The 10399-nt window shown below is 37.2% G+C and overlaps 1 protein-coding gene across 1 annotated transcript in view; it reads left to right on the top strand.

The window, feature by feature from the left end:
• LOC145270675 (uncharacterized) overlaps window positions 1-8053 on the top strand; it is an 8843-nt gene extending 790 nt beyond the window's left edge. The window contains exons 1-5 of the mRNA XM_080126304.1: window positions 1-860; window positions 1294-1386; window positions 3559-3613; window positions 4391-5126; window positions 7910-8053. The exon at window positions 1-860 is cut by the window's left edge and continues 790 nt beyond it. Of these exons, the coding sequence (XP_079982430.1) occupies window positions 595-860; window positions 1294-1386; window positions 3559-3613; window positions 4391-4753 (777 nt within the window). The 5' untranslated portion in view covers window positions 1-594 and the 3' untranslated portion in view covers window positions 4754-5126; window positions 7910-8053. The remainder of the gene's footprint in view (window positions 861-1293; window positions 1387-3558; window positions 3614-4390; window positions 5127-7909) is intronic.
• The last annotated feature ends 2346 nt before the right edge of the window (window positions 8054-10399 follow it).

Raw genomic sequence — 10399 nt, 5'->3', positions numbered from 1 at the left:
GAGCGTCTCCATTTACACTGAACATCTGCAGAATGCCAACATCATTATATTACATATGAATGAACCCTCTGGAATTTCCACAGGTCTTGCTATTATTAATATTATTTGTATTCTCTAGGAGTTTTCACACAGACTGTCATCAAAGATTTCTCTCTGAGAGCAATCTGTGGTGTTCCCTGGAATCTGAGTGACAACAAGTCTACCCAGGTTTCTAATGCTCTCCACCTGTTCCGATAAACTTTGCAGATGAATTTGCGTTATCGCAGCAGTCATTTCCCATTGAATTTTTTTGCTGGCACCTATCTGACCTTCGGGCCAAGATCACAGTGTAGTATCTGTTCTGATGGTACACTTCACCTTTTCTGTCCTCGGTCAGTGGAGGAGAAATCCTTCATGACTGAGACCATTTTTATTCTTGCTCTTATCCAGAGTTACTCATTTTGCGAACTGGATTTTCCCCACATTAAAAACCGACCTAACTCTGCCCTCGTGGGGAGGCAAGTAAATAGGAAAACTCAGTGGTCTTCACTGGAATTTAGGAGCCGAAAAGGGCCCCTCTTAAAAATCTTGGAGAACTGTCCATTTTAATCGCAAATGGCTTCTAATTTTATATTTTCGTATAATTTTTTTGAATCTGCAGACGTTAAAATTAAATGTGTAAAATCGTTGTGTTTTTTTTTCCTTGCTCAGTCAGCTGTGTCCATCGTTAATAAGGTTCGACATTTTGCTCACCGTTGGCACCAGAAAACAATTGCTGCGAGATGTCATAGGTCAGCCTTAGTGGCACCGAACTCAGGAATCACCAGACACCGACCAATCGTCTTCCCCGAAATATCAGTTGGTGACCCCAGAATATCATTGTGAGTATAACACACTTTTTGTCACGTTAAATTGAACGTCCCTGAGTACATTAAAAAATGGGGGGTGATGTATGATCCCTTAACTCGATGAAATCTAGGGTGAGAGGATATCTCTTAAAATGTAAGATCCCTTAGCACATTGAAAAATAGGTTAGGTGGGGAAGTAACGTTATATGAGTTCATTCCCTATGTACTCAAAAACGGCTGGGTCGATTTTTATGAAATTTCACACGAATGTACTTCATGTGGCCGACAGTGTTCTTAGATAGGTTTCATATCGGAATGCCTTCGATGAAAGACGGAACAGACGATTGGAGCGTTAATCATCATTTAATCCCAGGCAACGTTGGGTCTCCCTGCTAGTTTTAAATAAATAAAAAGTGTACACGTTACTCATCTCTTGTGTTTGTGTTTTTTTTGTTTTTTTTTTCAGTACTTCCGAAGTATTGGTTCCCACACATCGGCCACAGCCTCTCTATCCGTCGTTTTTAGACGACTCCCACGATGTTGATCTAGAAAATTCCAGGTGAGTATTCCGGAGATGAATATCAATATTGGAACTTTGTCTGTGTTTCTGTGAGTTCGTTCCCTTTGGACTCTAAAATGGCTGGGCCAGCTTTTATGAACTTTCGCACCAAGGTGCTTTATGTGCTGGGCAGTGTTCTTTGATAGGTTTTGTGTTGGAATCTCTTCCTTGAATCTATGGGCTTCTTTGGAGAAACTCTCATGGCCTGACCACCGTGTTCTCCAGACCTTAAGCCCATTGAATATCTCTGGTCAATATTAAAAAGAGGAGTTTAGGAGAGAGGAGAGTAATTTACTTCAAAAGATGCCTTGTGGAGAATATAGTTGATATTGCTAGAGCCATAAGTTCTTTTTGAAATCAAACGATTGATTTCCCCAGGAGACAAAAGGTTGTTTTAAAAAAATGGCGGATATGTCGATAAATAATTTATTTGAGGCTTAGCACCTAGAATGTGCTTCTTTTTCATTATTCTATGACATAAAAATATATTTAAAAACAAATATTAAAAATAAGGTTTTCATCATTAGACATTGTATTTTTTGTCCTGAAACAACATTTAAAGAGACCAGCAATAAAAGCGATGGACAGTATAAATTCTTCGATAAAGAATAAAATGCCATAACTTTGTGAATATCGCATGGATTTAAATAACATTTTTAGAAATAACAAACCTTAAAGCAATCCTTTGATGATATAATTTTATTTTTTGACGAATATTTAGTGAAATATTCATATTTAACTAATCTATCTATATATATCTATAAAAGTGAAAGTGTCTGTGTATCTACATTTCCCTACGCAATAACTCTGTCAATTTTAAGCCTACAGACTCGAAATATGATATACAGGGTACTGAGATTTGGGGAAAATCGATGTGATTGGTTTTTGGACAGAAATTTTGCGATTAAGGGGTCAAAGTTCAACGATTTGACCTTTGAGAACTCTACCAAACTCCTCCGACAATTTTGGATCTAAACACATGAAATTTTAGATATAGGTTCTTTGGACATTGATCTAACTTAATAACTTTATTTGAGCCATAAACAATAAATTTTAAGGGGTCATAATAGGGGTCAAAGTTAAAAAAATTGACCGTTTTTTTTTTTTTTTTGTTTTGCTCAGCATACACCTCAAAACACCCGGGCAACGCCGGGCTGAAATGCTAGTCTGCAATAAAGTGATTCACACAGTTTATATAATATACATATAAGAAACTTAATTTTGTCATCGGTGAGTTTCTAATAGTATTTTGACACAGTTTATATTCTTAAATTTCTTTGATGAAAAGATTAATTTTCTAGAATCGTTTTTCGTAATTTTTGGATATGTTCAGTACTGCGACATGACAATTCAGTAGATATCATTGGTTTCGCTTGAAATTCAATATTTCAATTTATTGCATAATAAAATAACAAAAAACGAAGTGGAATTTGAAAGGACAAAGGGAGGTAATTCATGTTTTCCTTCAAATTTTTAAATCTAAAATTGACGTTAGAAAATAGAAATTTGATTAAAAATACGTCGAGAGAGGAGGGAGGGAGGAGGCGGAGTGCGTGAGACAGAGCGACATACAGAGAGAGGGGGACAGAGGGAGCAAGATAGACAATACACACAATAACCCTTATCCCCGAGTCGCTTCTGACCTCCATGTAAGCAAAAAAAAAAAAAAATTTGACCATCGATGTGGAACGGTTAACATTTTTCCGGGAAAAATCAAACAGATCGCAATCGACGTTACAACCTTTTTTACCTTTTATGGAGTGTGTGTTACGTAGCTGCCTTTTCATTGGTTGATTTAAACTTGTTTGGTTTGAAGAGTGAATGTGGGCGTGCTTTTCCGGTTGGTTTACATGCGCGCACGCACGCACACACAGAGTAATACTTTGTGTTTGTGTGTATTGGTGTGTTTATGCGAGTATGTGTGTGTGTTTATGCGAGTGTGTGTGTGTGTGTGTGTTTATGCGAGTGTGTGTGTGTGTGCTGAGTTAAACTTGTTTAGTTTGAAGAGTGAATGTGTGCGTGTTTAAGTATTTGTGTGTGTGTGTTTATGCGAATGTGTGCTTCGTTTGTAAAAAGTTATAAAAAAATAAAAAATAATTATATTTTAAATATATATATATATATGTATCGGATTTGTATCGCTAAGTTAGCAATTTGTTTTTCTTTTTTCAGTCCCGAAATTCCTATCAAGATGGAAAAAGCTATAACCAAAGACATTGAAAATCAGGTGAGAATTGTCTATTTTGATGGTATTATTTCTTTTTTTATTTTTGTTATATCTTATTATAAATTTTCCTACTGTTTGTCTGTCTGTGTGACACGGTTTTTCTCCGCCTACAGGCAACCCACCCAGGTAAGTTAGGTACCGAAATGAAGCCAAATTTTTAGTGCGTTCTCAATCTCTGTACCTATCTATATATATCTGTGGTCCTGGATATGACCTTACACTATATCCAGTGGTTAGGCCCCAGCTTGCAGGCTTTGGGGAGTGTGGAGCCACCCTTTAATTGCTATTTGCTCCCAGGTCCACTCTGACCCCTACTATTTTTTAATGTGTTTAAAACAAAATCCCACTCCCAACCTTATTTTTAATTGTGCTAAGGGATCTCATATTTAAAGAGATATCCTCTCACTCTAGTTTTCCTTATGCTAAGGGATCATACATCCCCCACCATATTTTTCAATGTGCTAAGGGGTGTTAACTTTAAAGTGACAATACACTACTTTTTTTTTCATTGTGGTAAGGGATCTTCCATTTAAAGTTATTTCTCCCTATCCGTTTTTTCATTGTGCTAAGGGATCATACATCAAGTGACATCCCTTCCACTCTATTTTTCAATGTGCTAAGGGATCTTACATTTAAAGTGACATTTTGCTGTATTTTTTTTTTTTGTATGGTTGCAGAACTCAAATGTACATATATTAAAAGCCTAAAACTGCACCGTTTGTTCATTTTCACCAGGATTTGACATGAATTTGAATTTAAAATTTCATTTCTTTACAGTTTACGATTGAAAAACCTTTGGTCAAACCTAGATTTGAAGAAGGGCCAGAGAGGCTGATTAAAATGAACCAGACTCCTCCCGAGAATTCATCTGAAAGACTCTCTCCTGCAAGCCGACTGGTTCTTTCTCCCGAGCCGCAGCTAGTAGACGTTCAGCCCGATACAAAACTTCAGTCTGGGAATCCATTAGCCAAGAATGCTGGTCCTGGTCCAGTTCAGGAAAAAGACTCGGATGTTTTGCTGATGACCCCGAGCGATTTCCGGGTCTCAAAGGAGGCGACTGATGCTAATCTGCGGTTGGAAGTGCTCGAGACGAACAAGCTGTTATTGAATTACAAAACCCAACGAGAGAAATTAGCGTAAGTACATTGCATGTTTCAAGTTAAACAAGGTGGCGGAAATTTCTTCACTTGCTAACACGATTAAATTTTTTTTTTAATAATTCAGTAATATTTAGGTAATTTCGACTGCATAATTTGGAAGCTAACATTGTAATTTATTAGAATTGACAAAAAAAATCAATTAAAACCATTATTTTTTTTTATCTGAAAACTCCATTTATCGACTACAAAATCTCGTCCCAATAGTGCAGAAGCAGCAAATATTAAAATTGAAGCTAACATTTATTGTTATATATTTTTACAAATTAAGATCACTGAAAGAATACCTGAATATGTTGCAGTCATGGGAAACGAAAGATCCAGATATAGCGTCTATTGATGCTGAACTCTCACAGGTAAGGCAACGTTTCATAACATTTGGATTCTTCAGACTACTATTCATGTCTAAAATGGTTCCTCCCCAGTAAATTTAAAACAACAGAACCTTCTCTATTTTCATCATGATCGCTCTGACTCCCATCACGTCCCAATTTAAATCAATGGCTCTCGTCTTGGGAAGCTTCATGATTGACAAGTTCTTGTTGAGCCGTCCACATCAATAATCAAACTTCTACCCAAATACCATTAACCATTACTGCACTAACATCTTACATTCATTAACCCTTATCTTTGAGTGGACTTCGGACTTTGACTAAAATGGGGGGGGGGATTTTGCCTCTTGCGTGTATATCTCATCCTGTGTGTCTCTTTGTATTTGTGAATGCAATTGCGATGCATATATATGCGATAAAGTTCACCATTTTTTTCTTTGTCGCTTGCAGCTGTACAAGATAACAAATCGAAGGCTTCCTTTAATTAATTAACGCTTGGCTTATTCTTCTATTTCTTGACAGTTCCGCATCTTGCTTTACTTCTATGCATCTTAGTGAAATCTCAACCGTGTCTGCTCTGTTCAAAATCGGAAACCAGACTGACTTGCATGCGAGAGAAAAGATATCCCCCTCTCTTTCTTTCTTTCTTTCCACGTTTTCTTTCATACGAATATGAATGACCCCGGCTACGGGCCCCCTGGCAAAACTTTAACAAAAACAAAAAAACACTTGATTAGCTACAACCACTATATATGAATCCTCCTCACTCTCTATCTGCTGGCCTTCAAATCCAATGTAAACAAGTTCTTGTTGAGCCGTCCCCATAAATAATAAAAATTCTATCCAATTTATACCATTAACTATTACTGCACTAACACCTTACATACATTAACCCTTATCCTCGGGTGGTCTTCAGGCCTTGACTCACAAGTAGAATAAAATAATGGGGAGGGGGAGAATTTTGTCTCTTATGTGTATATCTCATTGTGTGGCTTATTCTTCTATTTCTTGGTAGTTCCACATGTTTCTTTAGTCCTATGAATCTTAGTGAAATCTCAACCATGTCTACTCCATTCAAAATCGGAAACCAGACTGACTTGCATGTGAGAGAAATATATATCTTCGTCTCTTTCTGTCATGGTCTCCCTTTCTTTCTTTCCACGTTTTCTTTCACACGAATCTGAATGAACCCAGCTACGAGCCATATATAACAAAGTTGTATTATCTTTTTAAATAAATAGAAGAAAAGCGTTTCAATACGAATATAATTACACACACAAAAAAAAAAAAATTTATAGGAGTGTAGATATTATGGATTTCGTTTTTCGGACTCATTTCCTCATCTTCGGTGTTTTTTTCACTACGCTTCGGCCGTATTATCCTTCAGCCTTCTTCAGGTGTATCTCAAACTCGCGAACTTTTATTTGAATTTCGAACCCAACCCTTTATTGTTCTGGGGTACCATGTTCTCGGTCCATTCAGGCCGTCCCTGCTGCTACCGCTTAATGCTGTTGCTGCTGCTGCTGCGTCTATCCCTGTCACTGCCATTGTGTTGTCACTGCCACTGCTTTCGCTCAGGATTGGACTCAGCACGTTGGAGACTTGCAATGTCTGTTCCAACGTCTTAGTCGCCTCGGCCATGAGTCACTAGGACGATGATGTATCAATTTTTGGCACATGGCCAAGGCGACTCAGACATTGGAACAGACATTGCAAGTCTCCACCTAACAACTTAATAGGTTACTTATGAAGTTTACGAACCGAAGATGGAGAACTTTATTTAGAAAGCCATTCTTAACATTTGGAGGGACTGATTTGTTAGAACTGTTCTAGACTTTCATCTAACAATTCTATAAATAACTGTTACCAAAGGCAAGATATTTTTGCTCATATCTATATATCTATAAACGTGAACATTCCCCTACGCAATAACTCTGTCAATTTTCAGTCTACAGACGCGAAATTTGATATATAGGGTACTGAGATTTGGGAAAATCTTTGTAATCCGTTTTCGGACAGAAATTTGGCTGTTAAGGGGTCAAAGTTCAACGATTTGACCTTTGAGAACTCTACCAAACTCCTCCGACAATTTTGGGTCTAAACAATTGAAATTTTAGATATAGTTTCCTTGGACATGGATTTAACTTAATAACTTGATTTGAGCCCAAAACAAATGTTCAGGGGTCATAATGGGGTTCAAAGTTTTTTTAAAAATTGACCGTTGCGATCTCTACCAAATTACTCAGACAATGTTTTGATCTAAACATTTGAAATTTTACATAAAGGGTATTCAGAGATAGGGCAAGCTTTTTAATCGGTTTGGATCAAAAATTTTTAGTTACCAATATATAAATTTATGTATGTATGTTTGCATGTCTGCCTAAAACTTTCGACAGAGGTGACGGATTTTTAACAGATCAGTATCGTTTTGAAGTTCAACCTTTCAGACGACAAATATAAAAAAAATGGCTAAAGATGTTAATAACTTCATCTTCAACTGGACACTTTTCTACAGGGGGGGGGTCGCTTTTTTTCGCCAATATTTTCAAAAGTCATCCTTTCCTTTCGATTGTCTAGCTTTAATTTAAACATGTCACTTCTGGTTTGGCGGTGGGCGTTACAGCAAAGACGTCAGGTTTTTTTCCTGCTCTTTTCCTCCTTTGGGGTACGTGTTCAAACCTGTCTTCCTACTACCACTTTTTTTTTTTTGCTCAACAAACACATCCAAACACCCGGGCAACGCCGGGCTGAAATGCTAGTCTACAATAAAATGATTGAATTTTTTGTTTATCTTCTCTTCCCTACAGACCGAGCAAGACATTGCCATCCTGAAGAAGTCCTTACACGAGCAGAAACAGCAGCTAAAAGGCAGAGTGGAGAAACTGACGCAGAATTCTTTGCAGCCGTGATTCTTGCGCATTTCCTGTTAATAAAATCATTTTCTAAATGTATTTTTTGTTTTATTTTGTTGACTCATTTACCCGAATGATAGGCACACACTAAACAGTGAAGCACGGGTTACACAATCACTAACCCCTCTTCTCCTGAGTCAACACGACTTGATTCCAGTGGCAAAGAGAAGTCCAGGTTGACTGAAAACAATAAACATCCTGAAGAAGTCCTTACACGAGCAGAAACAGCAGCTAAAAGAAACTTAAGCAGAATTCTTTGCACCCGTAATTCTTGCGCATTTACCGTTAATAAAATTATTTTCTTAAAATTTTTTTTTTGTCAACTCATTTGTCCGAATGCTGAGCAAAAGAAATAAAACGTACACATTGCCATGTTATAAGGTAATCAACTAGCATCTATGTAATGTTCACAACTTCCACTCGTTCGAACACTCTAGATTGTCATTGTACTCTCCCAAATTCGTAGTTAATTAGTTCTTAATTTCTTCCATTTCCGTGGCAATTGTTTGGTGGCCCTGAGGTAGAGGCTTGGCAAATTGAGCAAAAAAAATAAATAAATAAATACATAAAATAAAATAACGGCTTCCATGTCCAAGGAACCTATATCTAAAATTTCAAGTGTTTAGACTCAAAATTGCCGGAGGAGTTTGGTAGAGTTCTCAATGGTATAACTTTGACCCCTTAACAGACAAATTTCTGGAGTATTCAAACGAGCGGAATTCGTTAACATTACAGACACACAGACAGACATACAGATAAGTTCATTTTTAAAGATATATAGATTATTTAATTATATATATATATATATATATTTAGAAGAGTAACTTATCTTTGGTATCTTTTGGTAACATTTACATATTATATATTTGTTTTGTATTTTTTTTTTTTTTTTCAAATTTTACGCTTTGTTGTCTTAACTCGGAAGGATTAACCTTAGAATTTCCACAGGTCTCATTAGTTAAAACGAATTATTTCGCAGTTCAAAGTGAAATCTGACTGACACAGGGTTTGCCATTTCCGGTTGTCGCCGCCGACAACGCTCTTATATTTACAATCGAAAGCGTCGCCAGGTTCGTTCGTCGCTGTGTCTGTGTGTGTAGGAGTGGGGGCAAAGTTGTAACATTCAATACATAAAATCAACAGCTTTAATTTCTATGAATCGTCATATCGGTGCGAAGTCGAGTGTCGGCGTTCTTGTCTCGTTGAAGGAGAAGTAAGTTTTTTTAACACAGTTGAGTTGGAAATGGATTTCTGCACGTGCATGGCTGGACGATAAGAATAACAATACAAATGACAACAATAATTATTATCTTCAAGTCTCTTCTTAAAGGGGCATTCGGCTACGAAGTTACAACTAGCTAATCGACACGCGACACTGTCAATGAGTTATGCGAAACAGACGGACTGTTCCGCTGTATCAAAGTTATTAAGTGTGGTTAGACTGAAACTCATCAAAGCCAGTAATCTAAGTTTCAACTAGCTAATAGACATTCGGCACTTTCAATGAGTTATGCGATCACCGCCACTTGTCCCAAAACGGACTGTTCCGCTGTATCACAGTTATTAAGGGTGGTTAGAGTGTAACACATCAGAGCCAGTAACCTAACTTACAACTAGCTAGTCAACATTCGACACTGTCATTGAGTTATGCGATACACTGCTAATTGTCCAGAGACGGACTGTTCTACTGTATCACAGTTGTAAAGGGTGGTTAGACTAAAACTCATAAGAGCCAGTAATCTAATTTACAACTAGCTTATCGACAGTAGACACTTTCACTGAGTTTACGTTGTCTTTGTGTGTGTGTGTGTGTGTGTGTGTGTGTGTGTGTGTGTGTGTGTGCTTCGTTAACATTCGGACTGTCCATTTTAAAATCGTTCGGGTATGCTGAAAACGAATATCACAAGGAAAATTAGCACAGACAAATAGTTTTCGACATACTAATGCGTGTATTTTGAAATGTAAATCCCTGGCGACCATGTTTGAACAGGCGGCATATGAAAGGGGCCAACACTAAGTTTGTTCAGGTATGCTGAAAACGAATATCGCAAGGAAAATTAGCATAGTCTGACTATAGATTCACCATCAAAGTATTGAAATGTTTTTATTTTATTTTACAAAGGAATCACTGCCTATCAAGGCCCAGAGACCACTCGAGGGGTTAAAGAGTGTACAGTAGTCAATGGGACAATATCATAGTAATCGTTAGAAGTGTAAATTTGGTAAATCAGATTACTTAAGATGAACGGCTTATCAAGAACTTGTTTACATTCGACTTGAAGACGACGAATAAAAACTATACAGCTGAAAGAACTCGCGAAAAATATCATTTTAACGATGCCTTTCAAATCGTAAACTGCTTGTTTACATTTGTGTACATTTTTC

This window comes from Euprymna scolopes, chromosome 46 (genome assembly GCF_053919585.1).
Source record: "Euprymna scolopes isolate OS-2025 chromosome 46, ASM5391958v1, whole genome shotgun sequence".
Taxonomy (NCBI): Eukaryota; Metazoa; Mollusca; class Cephalopoda; order Sepiida; family Sepiolidae; genus Euprymna; species Euprymna scolopes.
This window is presented reverse-complemented; position numbering and strand designations above follow the sequence as displayed.